General features: G+C 44.6%; 1 protein-coding gene across 7 annotated transcripts in view; it reads right to left on the bottom strand.

The window, feature by feature from the left end:
• Positions 1-18,542: 18,542 nt before the first annotated feature.
• ITPR2 (inositol 1,4,5-trisphosphate receptor type 2) overlaps positions 18,543-21,229 on the bottom strand; it is a 330,950-nt gene continuing 328,263 nt past the window's right edge. For all 7 annotated transcript variants that reach the window (XM_083464129.1, XM_083464132.1, XM_083464131.1 and 4 more), the window contains one exon: positions 18,543-19,658. In XM_083464129.1, the coding sequence (XP_083320255.1) occupies positions 19,569-19,658 (90 nt within the window). In that variant the 3' untranslated portion in view covers positions 18,543-19,568. The remainder of the gene's footprint in view (positions 19,659-21,229) is intronic.

Here is a 21,229-nt window from a genome sequence, read left to right on the forward strand (position 1 = left end):
TCTTCGCATGAGGTGGCCAAAGTATTGAAGCCTCAGCTTCAGGATCTGTTGTTCCAGTGAGCATTCAGAGCTGATTTCCTTAAGAATGGATAGGTTTGATCTTCTTGCAGTCCATGGGACTCTCGAGTCTCCTCCAGCACCAGGAGCTTTTAGTACAGGATTGCAAATACGGCCTGGTAGGCATTACTGAAGCCTGGTGGGATGAGACTCATAACTGGAATGTAGGAATTGAGGGGTATAACCTGTTCAAAAGAAATAGACCAAACAGGAAGAGAGTAGCATTATATGTAAATAATGTGTACATGTGAGAGGCAGCAAAGCACACGAGTCCAGTTCATTAGAAAGGTTGGTTTATTCCCAAGTAAAACACAGTTCTGTGCTTCCAGTTCTCTGCTCCATTCCTCAAGATGACTTGACTGAACTTTCAGTGTTGCACTTCCTTCTACGAAAGCGGCAGGGTAGGTACCTTCTCCTTGGACGCTGTGAAGTCTCTCATCCCCTCTCCTGTAGCCCCTCCTTTCTATGAACTTGTAAGCTCATTGGTTCTGCTGCGCTCTCTGAGAGGCTTTCATTTGCTGTTTCCTGTCCCCCTTTGGTATGTGAACTCTCACCTACCCTTCCTGGGAGTGTTTCCATGGCAACCTCTCTCAGGACCTCGCTTTCCTCTCCCCCTCTTTCTGGGCTGCCTTCCAAGACTTGCAGCTCTCTTTAAAGAGAGGTTCCTTTGCTCCTGACAGTACACTTATGAGGAAATTTGTGACTTGGAGCATGGAAAGAAGATTGAGAGTATATGGGTGAAAACTGTAGGAAAGAAACAATAATGACTTTACTGTTTAGTCTAGATTCAGATAGGTAGCCATGTTGGTCTGACGCAGTCAAAATAGGTAAAAAATTGTCCCATAGCACCTTAGAGACCAACTTTTTGTGGGCATGCACACTTCTTCAGAAACACTGAAACAGAAGTCACCAGACCCTTATATATAGGGTGGGGTGGGGTTTTTCTCAGAAGAGTAGTAGAAGAGTAGTAGAAGATGGGTAGAAGATTGAGTCAATCACTATCTCCTACTACTCTTCTGAGAAAAACCCCACCCTACCCTCCCACTATATACAGTCATACCTCGGGTTACAGCTGCTTCAGGTTGCGTTTTTTCGTGTTACAGACTGCTGAAACCTGGAAGTACCGGAACGTGTTACTTCCAGCAGACGCACAGTAGCGTGTTGCGAATGCTGCAGGTTGCGAATGTGCATCCCACACAGATCATGCTCGCAACCCGAGCGTCCACTGTATAAGGGTCTGGTGACTTCTGTTTCAGTGTTTCTGTGTGCATACACACAAAAGCTTATATCCAGAACAAACTTAGTTGGTCTCTAAGGTGCTACTGGACAATTTTTTATTTATCTTTACTGTGAAAGTCTGCCATAGACTGCCAAGCCAGACAGAAGACTTGGATGATGCCTTCCTATAACAGATTACCAAACATTCAAAAAGGAGAGATATAGTAGTCACGGGGGACTTCAACTTCCCCAATATCAGTTGGGACTCAAACTCTGCCAAGAATGTAAGGTCTGACAAATTCCTTCATTGCCTCACTAATTTCATTTCCAAGGGGGTGGAAAGCCTGGAGAAGAGGAGGTTAAGGGGTGATATGATAGCCATGTTCAAATATATAAAAGGATGTCACATAGAGGAGGGAGAAAGGTTGTTTTCTGCTGCTCCAGAGAAGCGGACACGGAGCAATGGATCCAAACTACAAGAAAGAAGATTCCACCTAAACATTAGGAAGAACTTCCTGACAGTAAGAGCTGTTTGACAGTGGAATTTGCTGCCAAGGAGTGTGGTGGAGTCTCCTACTTTGGAGGTCTTTAAGCAGAGGCTTGACAACCATATGTCAGGAGTGCTCTGATGGTGTTTCCTGCTTGGCAGGGGGTTGGACTCGATGGCCCTTGTGGTCTCTTCCAACTCTATGATTCTAAGAGGTAATAATAATAATAATAATAATAATAATAATAATAATAATAATAAAAATTATTTGTATCCTGCCCTCCCCAGGCTCAGAGCGGCTAACATCAAATGTATAACACATTAACATAAAATCAGACAATCAATTAAAATACTTCTCAAATCAGATCAGGATCAGAATAAAATCCAATCAGATGGCAACCCGCAGATTAGGGTTGGGGACCTTAAGAGCTCAAGAGGCCCAACTGTTTGTGCTGAACTTATATGGGCCTGTGAGAAAAATTGAGAGGCCACTTTCATGCAAATTCTTATGAAAGGGAAGAGGGAGTCAGACTGAACCCTGACCAAAGGCCTGGTAGAACAGCTCTGTCTTGCAGTCCCTGTGGAAAGATGTCAAGTCCCGCCGGACCCTAGTCTCTTGTGACAGAGCGTTCCACCAGGTTGGAGCCACAGCCGAAAAAGCCCTGGCTCTAGTTGAGGCCAGCCTAACCTCTCTGTGGCCTGCAACCTTCAGGATGTTTTTATTTGAAGACCATAATTTCCTCTGTGGGACATACCAGGAGAGGCAGTCCCGTAGGTATGAGGGCTTTAAGGGTTAAAACCAGCACCTTAAGAACTGTTAGAATCCAATGCTAAGACACTTTCAAGAATGTATAATCTGTTGCTGAAATGGAATACTAAGGAAGAAACAGTAAAATCTGCAATGATAAAATGGGCACAAGATATAGGACATAATATTATGTTTGCTGATTGGGAGAAGTTGTGGACCACCGGGATTAAATTCACGGCATGTAATGCCCTAAAAGAAAATATTATGAAAATGATGTACAGGTGGTACATGACCCCAGTCAAGCTTGCAAAAATATATCACTTGCCCGATAACAAATGTTGGAAATGTAAAGAAATTGAAGGTACATTTTTCCACCTTTGGTGGACGTGCCCAAGGATCAAGGCTTTCTGGGAAATGATATATAATGAATTGAAAAAGGTATTTAAATATACTTTCCCGAAGAAACCAGAAGCCTTCCTCCTGGGCATAGTTGACCAATCGGTGTTAAAAAAGGACAGAACTTTTTTTTATGTATGCTACAGCAGCAGCAAGAATTCTCATTGCAAAGCATTGGAAGACACAAGACCTACCCACCTTGGAAGAATGGCAAATGCAACTAATAGACTATATGGAGATGGCGGAAATGACTGGCAGAATCCGAGATCAGGGAGAAGAGTCGGTGGAAGAAGATTGGAGGAAATTTAAAACTTATTTGCAGAAATATTGTAAAATTTTTGAATGTTGAGGACATTGAAATGAATTGCAGGGGTTCTAGCAACTAGGTAAAATGTAAGATTGGATTAATAATAGACAGATTAATAGGACATGAATTTGCTGAACTAACCTTTAAAAGGGATACAAAAGTGGGAGACGTGAGGAAGTCAGGAAAATAAGTTAACTAAAGAGGAGAAATCAAGAAAGAAGGAATTTTTGTCTTTTTTATTATATGTGTCTTTTCTTTTATTTCTTTTTTGTGTTTAATGTCTGTATCTTTGTATTTTATAACTTTGTATTTTTTTTGCTTTTACTATTTTTCTAAACTTTTTATTGTCAAAACCTAATAAAATATTATAAAAAAAATAAAAATGAAACCAGCACCTTAAACCTGATCCTGTACTCCACCGGGAGCCAGTGCAACTGGTATAGCACCGGGTGAATGTAATCTCGCAGCGAAGACCCTGTAAGAAGTCTTGCGCGGCATTCTGCACCCGCTGGAGTTTCTGGGTCAGTCTCAAGGGCATCCCCACGTAGAGCGAGTTACAATAATCCAGTCTGGAGGTGACTGTCACGTGGATCACAGTGGCTAGGTCAGGGTGAGAGAGGTAAGGAGCCAACTGCTTAGCTTGGTGGAGATGAAAAAATGCCGCCTTTGTTGTAGCTGCAATCTGCGCCTCCACGGAAAGGGAGGTGTCAAAGATTACACCCAAACTCTTAACGGACGGTGCTGGCACTAACTGCACCCCCGCAAGAGATGGGAGTTGCCCCCCCCAAATCCCATATCGTCCTGACCCAGCCAAAGGACCTCTGTCTTCAAAGGATTTAACTTCAACCGGCTCCCACGTAACCATCCAGCCACAGCTTCCAAACATCTGGTCAGTGTGTCTGGGGCCGAGTCAGGATGGCCATCCATCAACAGAAAGAGTTGGGTGTCATCAGCAGCCCAGCTCAAAACTCCGGACAAGCTGGGCGACGGGGCACATAAAGATGTTGAAAAGCATCAGGGAGAGTATTGCACCCTGAGGCACTCCACATACCAAGGAGTGACGCGATGACAGTTCCCCCCCAAGCGCCACCCTCTGTCCCTGACTAGAAAGTAACGAGTGCAGCCATTGAAGGACTGTGCCCTGGATACCCACGTCGGCAAGGCGGTGGTCCAGGAGTTCGTGATCGACCATGTCGAAGGCTGCTGACAGGTCTATGAGAATCAGCAGCCCCGGCCTGCCTCGATCCAGCTGCCTATGGAGATCATCTGTTAGGGCAGGGGTCTGCAACCCGCGGCTCCGGAGCCGCATGTGGCTCTTTTACATCTTTGCCGCGGCTCCGGGGCGGATACTAGCGAGGGGAGGAGGCGCATTGTGCACCCCGACACTCCTCACTGTGGCGGGCGCTGTACTGGCTGTGACGTCGCATGGGGGCGGTGCGTGCGTTAGTCACGCACCGTCCCGACGTCACCTTCCCGCCCGCTGTCAGATCGTGGCTCCAGAGATATATTTGTTTTAAATGTCGCAATGGTTTTGCGGCTCCCAGTTGTTGTTTTTTCTTCGGAAACGGGTCCAAGTGGCTCTTTTTGTCTTAAAGGTTGCAGACCCCTGTGTTAGGGCAACCAGAGCAGTCTCGGTCCCATGACCAGCGCGGAAGCCGGATTGGAATTTATCCAGGGCCGATGTTTCATTCAGAAACCCACCAAGCTGTTCAGCAACCGCTCTCTCAATCACCTTACGCAGGAATGGAAGATTCGAAACCGGGCAGTAATTGGATAGATCTAAAGGATCTAACGATGTTTTCTTTAAGAGCGGGCGCACCACTGCCTCCTTCAGTTCCCCTGGGAATGTCCTCGTGTCAAGGGACAAATTGATGATATCCCCTAGGGGGACCCGCACCTCGTCTGTACACTCTCTAATCAGCCAAGACAGGCACGGGTCAAGAGGGCAGATGGTGGGCTTTCCAGCTCGGAGGAGTCTGTCCAAATCGGCTGGGGATATCTGGTCCAAGTGGTCCAAGTACCACTCAGTGGATTTGTAACTGGCTGACTGACCGAACCCCAAGGGTGCTCATCAATGGTTCCTCTTCATCCTGGAGAAGAGTGACTAGTGGGGTGCCACAGGGTTCTGTCTTGGGCCCGGTCCAATCTTTATCAACGACTTGGATGATGGACTCAAGGGCATCCTGATCAAATTTGCAGATGACACCAAACTGGGAGGGGTGGCTAACACCCCAGAGGACAGGATCACACTTCAAAACGACCTTGACAGATTAGAGAACTGGGCAAAAACAAACAAGATGAATTTTAACAGGGAGAAATGTAAAGTATTGCACTTGGGCAAAAAAAATGAGAGGCACAAATACAAGATGGGTGACACCTGGCTTGAGAGCAGTACATGTGAAAAGGATCTAGGAGTCTTGGTTGACCACAAACTTGACATGAGCCAACAGTGTGACGCGGCAGCTAAAAAAGCCAATGCAATTCTGGGCTGCATCAATAGGAGTATAGCATCTAGATCAAGGGAAGTAATAGTGCCACTGTATTCTGCTCTGGTCAGACCACACCTGGAGTACTGTGTCCAGTTCTGGGCACCACAATTCAAGAAGGACACTGACAAACTGGAACGTGTCCAGAGGAGGGCAACCAAAATGGTCAAAGGCCTGGAAACAATGCCTTATGAGGAACGGCTAAGGGAGCTGGGCATGTTTAGCCTGGAGAAGAGGAGGTTAAGGGGTGATATGATAGCCATGTTCAAATATATAAAAGGATGTCACATAGAGGAGGGAGAAAGGTTGTTTTCTGCTGCTCCAGAGAAGCGGACACAGAGCAATGGATCCAAACTACAAGAAAGAAGATTCCACCTAAACATTAGGAAGAACTTGCTGACAGTAAGAGCTGTTCGACAGTGGAATTTGCTGCCAAGGAGTGTGGTGGAGTCTCCTACTTTGGAGGTCTTTAAGCAGAGGCTTGACAACCATATGTCAGGAGTGCTCTGATGGTGTTTCCTGCTTGGCAGGGGGTTGGACTCGATGGCCCTTGTGGTCTATTCCAACTCTATGATTCTATGATTCTATGAAGTAAGGCTTCTTAGCAGCCTTCACTGCCATCTTGTAGGTTTTCATAAAAACCCTATAAGATGTTCTTGAGGCTCCATCACGGGCAGCCCGCCATACTCGCTCTAGCCGTCTGAGGTCCCGCTTCATTTTCCAGAGCTCCTCGGTAAACCAGGGAGTCTGGTTTCTGCGAGGTCGCAGAGGGCACCTAGGTGCAATCTCATCAATGGCTGCCAGGAGCTGGGTATTCCAGCCCTCAACAAGCTCAGTCAATGAGTCGCCAGGGGGAGCAAGGTCCCGCAAGGCTTGGCAGAATCTATCAAGGTCCATCAGCCTCTGTGGGCAAACCCAGATCGGCTCGCCACCTAAGCAGGGTGGGGGTGGAAAGTCAATCCTGGCTTTCAGAGCGTATTGATCAGACCATGGCACCTTCATCGAAGGAGACATGACCACATCTATACCTACGCCAAAGATCAAATCCAGCGTGTGGCCTGCTTGATGTGTGGGGCCCGAAACAAACTGGGAGAGCCCTAGTGTCGCCATGGAAGACACCAGGTCCTGAGCCTGTGAGGAGGGAGTGGCATCAGCATGGATGTTGAAGTCCCCCAATACCAATAGGTTAGGGAACTCCAAGGCCCAGCCGTCCACCGCCTCCAGTAGGCCTGACAGGGTGGCTGCTGGTGCGCTAGATGGCCGGTACACCAGCCAGACAGCCAAGCTCACCTCGGAGCCCCACACTAGGCCAACACATTCAATGTCGGGGATCGATGGCAATGGTAGAGCCCTAAAAGAACAATCTTCCCGGATTAATCATGCCACCCCTCCCCCCCCCGGTCCACAGTCCGCGACTGGTGGAGAACGGAGAAACCCGGGGGCGCCATCTCTTGTAAGGTAACTGTTTCCCCTTTGCGCACCCAGGTCTCCGTCACACAAGCTAGGTCGACCCCCTGCGAGGTAAAGAAATCTCACAGGGTGGCGGTTTTGTTGCCTATACACCTGGCATTGCACAGCACCAGTGACGGAGGTGAGTAATCCTTGCTCACCCTACCCTCGTCCCTTGGGATGAGGCGCAGATTGGAAGGGGTACGAGCATATCCGTATCTTGATCCCCTTCGCCTATGACATCTGCCCCCACCACCATACTTCCCTCGCCCCTCCACAGTAGCAATCCCAAGCCTCATACTAGCCTCCATTTACAAATAAAAAAGTAAAACAAACCAAAAACAATTATACCAAAACAAAACCAATCCCCACCCCATTCAATATCCATCCCACCCCAAACCAAAATAAAACAAAACAAAATAAAAATACATGAATAAAAACCACCGTTCACAGTGGTACAAGAAAGTAACAACACTTTTTAAACACTTTAAAATATATAAAAACATTTTTGACATTTGCTGCTGCAGCACTAGTGTCCTTAAAGCTGTGGCGGTGGTGAGTGTGGGGCCCGCCCCCTAGGCCTGGTGGGAATTAGCCTAAGGAGGGAGCAGCCTTCCCCAACACTCACATTGCAGCAGCAGCAGCAGCAGCAGTATCCCAGTGCCTCAATGAGGCCTCTTAAAGCTGTGGTGGTGGTGAGTCTGGGCCCCGCCCCCTAGGCCTGGTGAGAATTTTAATGAATTCAAATTTCCAGGGTCTGATGAGCTGCATCTAAGGGTACTAAAGGAGCTGGCAGATGTAATTTCAGAGCCTTTGTCTATGACCTTTAAGAATTATCGGAGAACAGGTGAGGTCCCTACAGACTGGAGGTGGGCAAATGTTTCCATCTTCAAAAAGGAAGCCCCACGTAACTACTGACTGGTGAGCTTGACCAGGGCAGGTCCTAGAACAGATAATTCAACATTCAGTCAGTGATGCTGTGATTACTAAGATCCAGCATGGGTCATGCCAAACAAAACTGATTTCTTATTTTGATGGAATTACAAACCTGGTGGATCAGATAAATGCTGTAGACATAGTGTATCTTGATTTCAGTAAGGCTTTTAGCAAAGTCTATTGGCAAAACCTATTTGGTGTTTCGCAACCTTCTGACCAGTTGCAGGACCTTAGCCAGACCTAGCAGAGTACATGCAGAAACGACGGAAGCAATTGGCGACTTGGCTGCAGACAGGATAGATGAAGCAGGAGCCAGGAACTTGTAGTTAGGTGTTTATTATATACAGAGGACTATTTACAGGAACAGAACACAGATCTTTAGCTAGCTCTCTCATACACAACTCACAACTCCTACACTGACACACAGAACTCTGAACTCCAAACTCTGAACACTGAACTAACACATTCCAGTTAGTAGGCCATTAATTATCACTCCCTTGAGAGAGCTTGACCAATCAGGGAGCTGTCTCCATGTCTCTGTTATCAACAGGCAGACATACTCCTTCAGATTGCCTGGCTGTCTGCCAAACCTTAATTGACTCTGTGTGAGTAGCTGCATGTAGAGTTTCCCAACACCCCCTCACAGCTCACACACAGTGCAATTAACGTCTGAGCACATGCAGAGTATTTTACCCAACTTTGTTCTGCAAACCCAAGCATTCACACATTTGCTTGGTTTTTTACAAACGGCCATCATCCGCCCAGCACACTTCCAGAGCAAGACAACTTTTCGCAGCACCAAGGTCTTTCACGTTGAACTCTTGTTTGTCATTAGAGCCACACACATACAGGTAACTGTCTGCAGCGCTGCGTTGGGAACCTAAAGAAACTAGAGCCTCATCTAAACATTTGTTCCAATTTCTTGCAGATTGTTGTAAACCATACAGTGCCTTGTGAAGTTTGTACACATTGCCTGACCCAGACTCAAAACCAGGGGGTTCTGCTAAATAGAGTTCCTCACTCAAACTAGCATGTAAATAAGCTGTCTGGATGTCAAAGTGGTTTACTTTTATCTTGTGTTTCACTGCAATTGCCAGCAGCAGACACAAACTCTCGCTTCTAGCTGTGGGAGCAAACACTTCGTTAAAATCAAGCCCCGGGCTTTGGGAAAAACCTTGAGCCACTAAACATGCCTTGTACTTAAAATCCCCAGTGGCTAACGGCTTGAGCTTGTAAACCCAACTGCACCCCACTATTTTAGCTCCTTTTGGTGGTGGTGTGGGTGTAAACACTTCATGCTCAACTAAAGAGTCCATTTCCTCCTGCATAGCGCTTTTCCAGAGCAAAACCTGGTCCTCTGGTAACGCCAGCATCTCTTTGTAGCTTTGAGGTTCAACAGCTACATGAAAAACATTGACAGTACCAGGCTTAAAACGATCTGGGGGTACACCTTTATTCTCTCTCTGAGATCTTCTGGGAGTAAAACTGTCTTCGCTTTTACTGTCATCCCCCTCAGATTCTCACCCCCCTTGAAGATATGGAATTCCTCCTTTGGCAAAAACTGACTGCCATTCTCATTAGTCTCAACAGAAGAATCCTCCTCTGGGTCTGGGTTTCTTTTAGCTCTCAAAGATTCCCCCTTTGATATTTGAAACCAAACCTCAGAATTGGCATGCAGCTTCTCACAGCCGCTATGCTCACAGAACATAGCATTTCTTGAAACAACCAGCCCATTTTTACCAACAGCAAACCTGTAACCTTTGCCCAAATCTTGGTAACCTACAAAAATAAGCTGTTGCGCTTTGGGATCACCCTTTTCCCTCTTAGCTTGAGGCACATGAACCCAGGCTTTTACGCAAAAAGTACGCAAATGATCAACTTTGGGCTTTTTGTTAATTTGAAATAAGGCGTAGTTCCAATTGATCGATGAAAAATGTGATTCTGTACATAAGATGCCGAAAGATAAGCTTCAGCCCAATCAGCTTTTGATAGACCAGCATCCTCAAGCATTGAGTGCATCATCTCCTGAAGACTTCTATTCTTTCGCTCACATAATCCGTTTTCTTACGGACTATAGGGGTTTGTCTTTCTATGCCCTTTGTCTGTAACCAAGACTGAAAAGGTCCAGACATAAATTCGCCTCCTCAATCACTCTGCAATTTGCCCACCTTGAAAGAAAATTGCCTTTCAACATAGTTCACCCAGCTTTTGAACTTGGTAAACACTTCACCTTTGTGCTTCATGGGGTAGACCCAACAAAACCTTGTGGCATCGTGAATTACCCCTGCTGAGTGCGAAAGGACTCACCACGTCAGCATGTGCAAGCTGAAACGGTCTTTCGCTCACCCTTTCACTTATAAGACCCATGGTGATTCTTAACTTTCTTACATACATTACAATCAAAGAATTTGTCACAACCCTGTAACACACACCCATCACTCAACTGTGGCATTTTGGTTACACTCTGCCAATGGGCATGACGTAATCAGGTCATGTCAGTCTCTATCAAGACCACTTTTCATGCACTAGGATGAAATCATGTGAAGAGTCAACCACAGAGATATGTTAGAGAAGCTGGGTGAAACACAGAGTAGAAATGGTTTTTCATGGCAATTACACCACCCACACTATGAACAGTTAAATGAAGATTGGAGAAAAGTTGTGAATAATTAAGAAAAAACTATGTCTAGCATTTCCTCTCCTTTCCCAGTTTTAACTAGGCCTCATAACATTGAACACTAAGTTGATCTGAAGGAACTAGATCTAGATTTGCTTTTCTAATTCTTTTAAGAAGCTGTTTACCAAAAATTGCACACAGCGGCACAATTGATTACAAAGACACAAATATGTATAAAAGGAGAAAAAGTTTATTAAAAGTTACATTCAGTAGCAATGGGCATATTTACTTAAGTAGAAACAGTTACTTTTTCTCTCTTCGGCTATAAATAAGACTTTCTTTGCTCTCCAGGCGCTATAGCAATCTGAGTTGCATTTAATAGCCCTGCCCATACCAATATTCCTGCCTTGCAGGAGGCTGGACTAGATGGCCCTTAGGGTCCCTTCCAACTATGATTCTATGATTCTAATGTGGGCATAAAAACAGTGATTTCCCTCCCAGCAACTTAATTAAGAAGTTGCAAGGATCTGATACTTTCATCATTATCTGAAGCTCCATAGACAGGAAACCACCCAAATAGTTAAAAGTGGAGCTTTTCCTGACATGGGAATGAATGCAGAACTCCAGGGTTTGTATTGAAGCCCAATTGTGCATTGGAGTTGCTGGATCAGGACCTTAAACTTTTTCCACCCACACCTTGTACAAAATTACAGATTGATGCTCATAACTTTAGGAAGTATTATTTATTTGTATGAAAGTTTCACTCACCCTGAACATCCAGGCCCCACAAACTTGTAAAAAATTGACATTGTAAAAAGTGTCACACATTTACAGCCTGAGACTATAGAAATATCTGTATTGACAGACTGGCTTGGAAGCTCTAAATATTGCAAATGGCATCATGGGAAACATTAATAGAATAGTACAACCAATATTCCACGGCTTTGATCTCCATGCATGGCAACCCTCAAAAATATATGCTTCAGTCCAGCATATTCTCCAGGCTTCTTTCTGGGTGCACAACCCCCCAGCCCAATCAAACAGGTATTCAACCATTGGGGAAGTCTTTGACTCTTAAAGCAAGACTCTTAAAGTAAGCTTCAATAACAAAAGCACTAGCTATTTTTGGAGTTATCTATCTATCCTTTCCTGAGCAAAAATAACACTCTATAGGAATTTTGTGATATTCCAGTATGTCCCCCCATCATCTAGCAAGATCATCATAACGATGAGTGCAAAGGAAAAGGCTGAGTAGGACTGACCTGTGCTTAGCTTTGAAAAACAATATAAAGTGACCTCGAAGCTACAAAGTGCTCTCCAATAATCTAAAATATGTAGCCAAAGCACCAGTGGACAACATAATTATGGGTTTACAGTGTACTAGTTTGATCCAGATTTTTAAAAATTGAGCTTCCTGCCTCTGTACTTTCTTGCACTAATGCATGGGACAGGAAGGCATTGGAGGAAGCTAGGGAGAGGACACAAATACCCCTCTGCAAGGTGCTAAAGATCCTAGTGTTAATAACTTGAAGGTAGCAACCTATCTCTTTAAAGCCTTAAACAAAAATTCTGCACATCTACAAAAGTTTGCACAACTCCAGAATGGGCATAAAAACAGTAAGTCTTGACAAAGTCCCCCTTTCTATTCTCTCGAGGAAGCTGGTAAAAGGTTGGTTGAACCAGGTACCGTATTTTTCGCCCCCTAAGACGCACCTAGTTTTTAGAGAAGGAAAACAAGAAAAAAATATTCTGAATGAAACAGTGGATGTATGATTTTTGTGGCTTATGCTGTGGCCACAGACATGATATGTGATTTGACAGTGAGTTTTGGGTTGCCCAATGTAAAAATCCTGAGAATCCTTTGAGGCTTTGTAGCCACGTTTTTGCGCCACTGCGGCCCCACGCAACAGTGGGTGCGTGATTTCTTTGGTGCAGGCTGTAGCCATGGACATGCTATGTGATCTGATGGTGAATTTGGGGTGACCCAATGCAAAAATCCGGAGGATCCATGTGCTTTTACCACCCCCTCCCAGGCAGCCTCCTTTATTGCTAGCGTCCCTTATCTCCCTCCTGATCACTTGCTGATCAGTGGCTTCCTTCTTGTTTGCCTTAGCGTCATTTCTTTAGCTGGAGCAGTTTTTTGCTCCTCCTTTTCTTCTAATTTCTCTCATTGCTTTTTTTAGTATTCCTGTCTCCTCTCCTTGCAAGTTTGCTGTCTTTACCTTCCCCCTCCCAGGCAGCCTTCTTTATTGCTAGCGTCCCTTATCTCCCTCCCGATCGCTTGCCTATCAGCGGCTTCGTTTCAACACCCCCTTCCCACTTTCTAAAAAAAAAGCACGATCTGCTTTTCACCCCTGGGCTCCAGGGACTACGCATTTGCTCCATAAGATGCACAGACATTTCCCCTTACTTTTTAGGAGGGGGAAAGTGTGTCTTATGGAGTGAAAAATACGGTAACTGTTAGGTGGATTTGTAGCTGGTTGACTGACTGAACCCAAAGAGTATTCATTAATGGTTCCTCATCATCCAGGGGAAAGGTGACAAATGGGGTGCCACAGGGTTCTGTCCTGGGCCTGTTGTTGTTCAAAGTCTTTATAGATGACTTGGATGAAGGAATTGAGGGGATGCTCATCATATTTGCAGATGACACCAAACTGGGAGGGGTAGCTAATGCCGCAGAAGACAGAATCAGAATTCAAAATGACCTTAACAGATTGGAGAACTGGGCACAAGCTAACAAAATGAATTTCAATAGGGACAAATGTAAGATTCTGCACGTAGACAGGAAGAAGCAGGTGCACAAATATAGGATGGGGGACACATGGCTTACTAGCAGTACATGTGAAAAGAGGGGTCATGGTTGACCACAAGCTTAAGATGAGTCAATAGTACGATGCAGCAGCAAAGAAAAGCTGCATCAACAGAAGTATAGTGTTCAGTTCAAGGGAAGTCATAAAGGTAAAGGTAAAGGTACCCCTGCCCGTACGGGCCAGTCTTGACAAACTCTAGGGTTGTGCGCTCATCTCACTCTAGAGGCCGGGAGCCAGCGCTGTCCGCAGACACTTCCGGGTCACGTGGCCAGTGTGACGAAGCTGCTCTGGCGAACTGGCACCAGAGCAGCACACGGAACGCTGTTTACCTTCCCGCTATAAAGCGGTACCTATTTATCTACTTGCACTTAAGGGTGCTTTTGAACTGCTAGGTGGGCAGGAGCTGGGACCGAACGACGGGAGCACACCCCGCCGCGGGGATTCGAACCACCGACCATGCGATCAGCAAGTCCTAGGCCCTGAGGTTTTACCCACAGCGCCACCCGCGTCCCGCCAAGGGAAGTCATAGTATCAGTCTATTTTGCCTTTGTCAGATCACACCTGGAATACTGTGTCCAATTCTGGGCACCACAATTTAAGATGTATGTTGACAAGCAGGAACATGTGCAGATGAGGGCGACCAAGATGATCAAGGGTCCGGAAACAGCCTTATGGGTATATTTAGCCTGGAAAAGAGGGGACTGAGAGGAGATATGATAGCCATCTTCAAATATCTGAAGGGAGGGAGCACGCTTGTTTTCTTCTGCTCTGGAGGGCAGGACTCAAACCAATGGCTTCAAGAAGGGAGACTCCAACTAAACATTTGGAAAAACTTTCTGATAGTAAGAGCTGTTCAGCAGTGGAACAGACTCCCACAAGATGTGGTGGACTCCCCTTCCTTGGAGGTTTTTAAACAGAGGTTGGATGGCCATCTGTCATGGATGCTTTAGTGGAGATTCCAGCATTGCAGGGAATTTGATTAGATGATCCTTGGGGTCACTTCCAACTCTAAGATTCTATGATTCCATAACATAATTTCAGTTCAGCTTTTTGAATTTTGAATCTTGTTGAACTTTCATTTTAGAGGTTTAAATTACAAGGCTACACAAACAACAAAAAACACGACCCAACCATAAGTACTTGTAATCGTTCCCAATGAGATAAACAGAATTGTTTAAACACATGCTTAACTCATCCTACTGGAGTATATGGCTCTGAGAAAACCATCTCTCCCCTTCTTCAGATTGAGAATGTTGCTATGTCAGGACACGCCATTGTTCCCATGAAGCACTGTGTCCCAAATTACAAAAGGAATGCCTCAAGCCACCATCAGAATGTAACTTCATGCCATTGATTAAATTTTAAAACCTTATAAAAAAAACCTGATTAATAGAAAAAAATGGGGGGGGGATCTTTGGCCACCATGTGTTTGGTCCATGTCCACTCAAATATTCTTATAGATCGTGCCCCCTGAAGAACAAGTTGTTGTATGAGGGATTATTATTATGACCGGAATGTAATTGAAATTAATATGATTTTGGAATGTAGAAATATAGCAAATCATCAAATCTAGCATGCGGGGGCCACTTTATCTAAATTATATAATTTGGTATTTGAGTGATTGGTATTAATAATTGTATCATAAATTGGTATTGTTATAATGAGGCTATTATTGGACTGTAATTGAAAACTAATTAAAAAAAATATTTTTAAAAAAACTTAATCCAAATCTGTGCTGAATTATTTGGTGTAGAACTACCTAAAACCTTAAATGTGGGTGGATCCTGCTCCTAAATTTTAATAAATTGTTGATGAAATTTCAATAAATTGTTGATGAACTGAAAGCAATAATCTTAAACATGGCTAAATTCAGTACAGTTGCACTTTTTCTTTTCCATGCACTCCGGTTATCAATGCTGGATAAAATTGAAATTAGGAGATCCACGGCAGGAGGATTTGCCTGAGGACCCTGCTCTCCACTCTTATCACTTACACTTCAGATTTCTCCCTTTGCTTCTCATTTGGGTGGTATCCTGCTTTGTTTGAAGCTGCCTTCCACTTGAGAGAGCCTTTGCACACCTTATGGGAGAAGCCGGCACATGGTAAAAATCCAACGCAACCTGTGCCTGCAACCTGTGAATGGCAACATCTGTGAGAACACGTGGAAGGAAGCACAAATTGCCTTAGCTCCATGGCAGTGGGGCCTGGTCCTTTACAATAAACAGAGCACCACCCTACCAACCTTAGTTTGCCCTCAGCTGCCTGTCTTTTTCCTTACAATGCAACTACCCGTCAGGTTCCTTCCCCTTAGTCTCAGCATTGTCTTTGTAGAACTCAGCACCGAGGATGGGGACAAAGCTAGAATTAGTTGAGCTCCCTGCTTTCCACCATTCCAGAGCCAACGGGCACCAGCCACCACTGCTGCACAGTGTGCATTTCTGTGGTATAGGCAGCAGCGGTGTAAGCAGAGCGGCACACTTGCTTTGCAGCCATGGCAAGCCAAGGCAGGGCACGCTGCGTGGAGCCTCTCCGCAGCCTCCCCCTCAGCTGTAGGGCGGCTGAGGCGGTGGGCAGACCCAAGCCCCAGGCTGCTCGAAAAATCAGGGCAGAGTTTGCAGGCAGTCCACCCCTCACCTCCCCCTCACAGGAGAGACGCGTGGTTCAGGCACGCTGCAGCCCCCCCCCCACCTCACCCAGCTATGCCTCTAGATTAGGCAGATTCATGGAGGAGAGGGATGTCGAAGCCATAAAGGCTGCGCTCTGCTTGCAAAGTTGGAGGCAGCAATGCTTCTGGTTCCTGGAAATCACTTAAGGGGAGAGTGCTCTGCAGTGGCACCCTGGGTGCAGTGGGTGCGGGAGTTATTTTTTCAAAAACACATATTTTTGCCATTTTGTCACCCCCCTCAGTGATGACACCCGGGACGGTCCGCATGCCACTGGGTGTAGGTGGGGCAGAAAGGAGATGTAACCAGCTCAAACAACATGCGCTGGAACAAGCAAGCACTTATACTTTGTAGCAATGTTTCTCAAACCTGGACCTTCAGCTGTGGTTAGACTACAACTCCCAACATCCCTGATCACTGATTGCGGTGATGGGAGTTGTAGTCCAACAACAGCTGGAGGCTCAAATTTGAGAAGCACTGCTTTATAGGATGGAATAGGTTCTTAATTCTTTTAGCTAAGGACTATTTACTCTGACTGGCAATGGCTCTCCAAAGTCTCAGACAAGTATCTCTCCCAGTCCTGTTGTCCGATATTCTTTAAACTTAAGATGCCAGGGAATGAGCCTGGGTCCTTATACAAGCAAAACCTCTGAGTGACAGCCTACCATACACTACCCTTACCAGACTGCAGTTCTTTTCTTCTTTACAGAGGTGCATAAATCAATTGGTTAACATTAAAACTTTTTTGATCAGTTCCTACTAGGGCTGGAACAGATTCTGCAGTTTGGCTTTCAGTTTATGCAGGCACTTTGTCAGTGAAACCTCCATATCCTCAGAGTGAGATGCAAAGGGGAGGGAAGGACAAAGCAAGGCCCCAATCCAGGCACAATCTGAATATGGGCCGTTGCAATCTATTATTGATCTCCCGCTGAGCTGTTTTGATCTTTTTGCATGATTCAGACTAAAGAGGAGGACTAAGTCTGAGCTTGTTAAGGTGACACAAAGGCTTGCAATTTGGTAAGGCACCCAAGAATCAGTTTTCCACTTTGAACCCATATAGGTGGCCCAAAGAGAGAGAGATTCATTCTATCAATAAACCCAACATACTATAATGTTAAGATCTGACCTTGTAGTCTACACAACTCACCCTAACATGTAAATGGTGTGGGATGCAAGCCACTAAATATTGACCACATATGCTTCTTGAAAACTAACAAAAGGCTGAGCACCAATTCTTATAAATTCTCTGTTACAAGCCAATGGAACTTGCAAAGTAAGTATGTAGAATTGCACTGTATGGCGTAATCCTGAAATTTTATTTGTAATCTCACTGATTTAATGGCATTAGAATTGCATTTATGGCTTCCAAATTTGGATTGCTTTATTCCAAGAAGGAATAGCAAACATGATAATTCTCTCTTCAAACTTTCCAGTACTGCTAATTGTTTCCTTCTTAGCTCTTATAATATGCAATCAGGGCTACCTGTTTTGCTTTACAGGTAAAGGTAAAGGGACCCCTGACCATTAGGTCCAGGCACAGACGATGCTGGGGTTGTGGCGCTCATCTTGCTTTACTGGCCAAGAGAGCCAAAGTTTGTTCGCAGACAGTTTCCAGGTCATGTGGCCAGCATGACTAAGCCACTTTCTGGCGAACCAGAGCAGTGCACGGAAACGCCGTTTACCTTCCCACCGGAGCGGTACCTATTTATCTACTTACACTGGGGTGCTTTCGAACTGCTAGGTTGGCAGGAGCAGGGACTGATAAACAGGAGCTCACCCTGTCGCGGGGATTCGAACCACCAACCTTCTGATCGGCAAGCCCTAGGTTCTGTGGTTTAACCCACAGCGCCACCTGCGTCCCTCTGTTTTGCTTTGCTCAATGCCTTTTTACAATTCTTTAGCAGCATTTGTACTAAAACACTCAGCTGGAGACAAGTGCTAGAGAAGAGCAAGATTTACTTAGAAATAGTGCAGACTGCATGCCTTTCACTCTCATTTGTGAGTTCTGCACTTTTGAAGTCTCTTGGATTGTCAAAGGAAAGAACATAAGGCCCTGCCTATAGTACAAACCTGATTCTGAATTGGAAACTAGAGCTGATCTCCCTTCACCACAGCAAAGTCACATGAATTCCAAGCAGAACCAATGATGGCCACAATCTAGATCAGAAGATGCATATTGATGAAATATTCCTGTGTCAGTGGGGAATCTGTTTGTCTCCAACTCCCATCAGTCCCATCAGCCCTAGTCAACATGACCAATGGTCAGGGATGGTGGGAGGATGTCCATTCATACAGTAGGGGAACCCTATCTGAGAAACATGTTGTACAGGAAAAAGAGAAAGGAGGAGCTGAAGCAAAAAAAAAATAATTAGCAATTTTTCCTGTGGTTTATGGACAGTAACAATATCATTACATTTTTTCTAGACAGTTCATCTCAAAGCTGTTTACCCCTGAAATTAATCTCTAACACTAGTTCTAAAATATCACATTTTCTCCTCAACTCTCTCCTTGGAACATGAATTTTAAAACACAGTTAAAGACCACCGTTAGTTGAATTCTCTACTTGCAGCCACATTAATAGGGAACATCTAAATTCAAGAGTAAAGAAATCACTTCCAGTTAATGTTGTCAGTGGTTATGTGCATAAATTTCAAGTTCTCCCAGCTGCAGGTTCATTTGTGCTCTATTTTATAAATAAGGAATTGCACAGCTGACAGGAAAATTTCTATTAGCCTTAATACTTGTCTCTGCAACCCTCTTTTTTTTAAAGAGAAAAACAACGCTTCTTTGAGGGTGATTTTGTTCATCTTTCAATGCAAATTAACTTGCCATAACATTACTGCCTCCTCCAATAACATATTTACGGTAATTAGATTGAAGAGAGAGAGAGAGAAAATTCCAAACAAACATAACAAATTATGCTAGCCAGCAAAGGCGGCAACAAAGAACTTCTACAGATTCCGAATGAGGCTGTTGGATTCTGTGTTAATAAATTATTTCCTCTGTTTCTTGGTTGCTCCATTAGTTTTACAAGGATTCACATGGTGGCATTCAAAACAACAGAACCAAATTCTGCCATGCCTATGCATCTGCTGGCAGCCAACTGAATTACAAGAGAGTAAATTAAGGTTGTACTATCTCTCCCCACTGCGACCCCACCCTCGCCAGTTTTAAATTGTTTTGCCTGAGGAAAGATGTAGAAGAGCTCCCCTTACCACACAGTGAAGAAAAAACAGTTACTAATTGTTCCCAGAGCTAAACCACTTAACATCCTGGCACACTGTTGTTTGTAACTTTGTAACAATAGGCACTGTTCACCACTCCTGATTTTTCATTCTGTAATCAAGCGAGAATACTGATGAAACGCTAGTCATGCCCCTCCCCCACCATGGTCTCAGTGGGGTGGCATGTGATGGTTCACGTGGGACGCTGCGTTTGATCCAAGAAAGCCCAGCCTCTGCTTGTTTTTCCTTTGTTCTGTCATCTAAAGGTGGAGAGGGAGACAAAGACAATATAAGCTCCTGACTGCTCTTTAGCAAAGACATGCAATTACAAACATTACACTGTGACATTTATTTCATTTCATTTTGCAAGATAAAAAAGATGAAAAAAACCATCAAGGAGATTACTTTGAAACCAAAAAACTAAAGAAAAAAGGGGGTTCCTTGCAAGTGAATATTTTTTTAAAAAATATGTAAATTCTGGAAGGCAAGTATTAGCGCATTAATTTAGGGCAATTTCCCCTTCCTCACAGCAATTTATTGGCACAAAGATCAGAAATGCGCACCCGTACACAGTGTTCGCATTACCCAGGGAAGATGGATTTTACTTTCCCTTCTCAAATCTAAATGTCTTGTTCACCTGTCTCAACTGTTGCTATCATAAAAATATATATATGAAATGCAAAATTTAACAGATTTAACTGCAATCCTACACACACTTAGCTTGGAATAAGTCCTATTCAACAGAATGAAAAAAACTTACAACTAAATATACATACTGTAGGGCTGTACTGCTATAAGCTAAAGAGGAGGGCTTATTACAAGGGGTATTCACCAAGCTCAGGATTGAGTTCAGAGCCTGATTCAACTCTTTGGAAAAGAGCAAGAGTTGCTCAGAATCACCTCCCCCAGTTCAACTTTATATGGAAATACAGTAAAATCACGGCTATTAACTTTTTTCTTTCTGGCAGAGTTTAATTAAATGTGCAGGCACAGTAGCTGCTTCTAAGCAGAAGAATCCTGCCATATTTCAGAAGACAGCAAGTTTTCTGCAAGAGCAGCAACCTGCAGTTTGCCCTTTTTCTGGAGAGAGAACACAAAGGGATTTGCTTCACTCCCTGTGGTTTTGTGGGAAATGATTTCATATCAAAGACTACATTCGATGTAGAAATTCTCCCAGGACAGTAGCCAGCAAAGGGTCAGAAGGATGTACTCAAGGACTAGAGAGCTGAGTTGATGCATGGGGGGGGGGGGAGCTTCATGCTAGCATTATGGTCAATTTGTACCAAAAGTAACAGAAACTAAGTGCAAAACTGATTTGAAGTGTGGATAGGTGGGACAGAGGCAGAAGGACCTCAATGCAGACAATGACCGTTTCGTGTGAGGGTTCTGCTCCTGACCCAACACACTGGTGGAGCACACATAAGTCTGCCCCGTTCCACCTCTGTCCCGTTCTGCCCCATTTTCTGGGTTGGCAGTGACAAGCATGCATGTGATCACACATAAAATGGTCACTGCCCGGATCCACAATTTTCCAAACAAGCAGAACTAGCAATGAGTTTTATTACTTTAACTTTCCTTCCTCAAAGCACAATGATTGAAAAGCCTACACTGTATAAGTTATTCCCTCTAGTTAGAAGCAAAACCTGTTGGTTACAGAAGAGCTCTTCCTTCCCCTCATCTCAGCCTGGCATCTTCCTCATATGGCAAACTGAGAAGATTTTTTACATTTTTGCAAACATGCTGTCTGCTGCATTTTTTAAAACACCTGAATTGCCAAAGTGCCCTGGACAGCCTTGCTTGGGGGTCTTGATTTGGGAATGGTCCAAATATT

The sequence above is a fragment of the Podarcis liolepis genome (assembly GCF_965112155.1).
Source record: "Podarcis liolepis genome assembly, chromosome: 10".
NCBI lineage: Eukaryota > Metazoa > Chordata > Lepidosauria > Squamata > Lacertidae > Podarcis > Podarcis liolepis.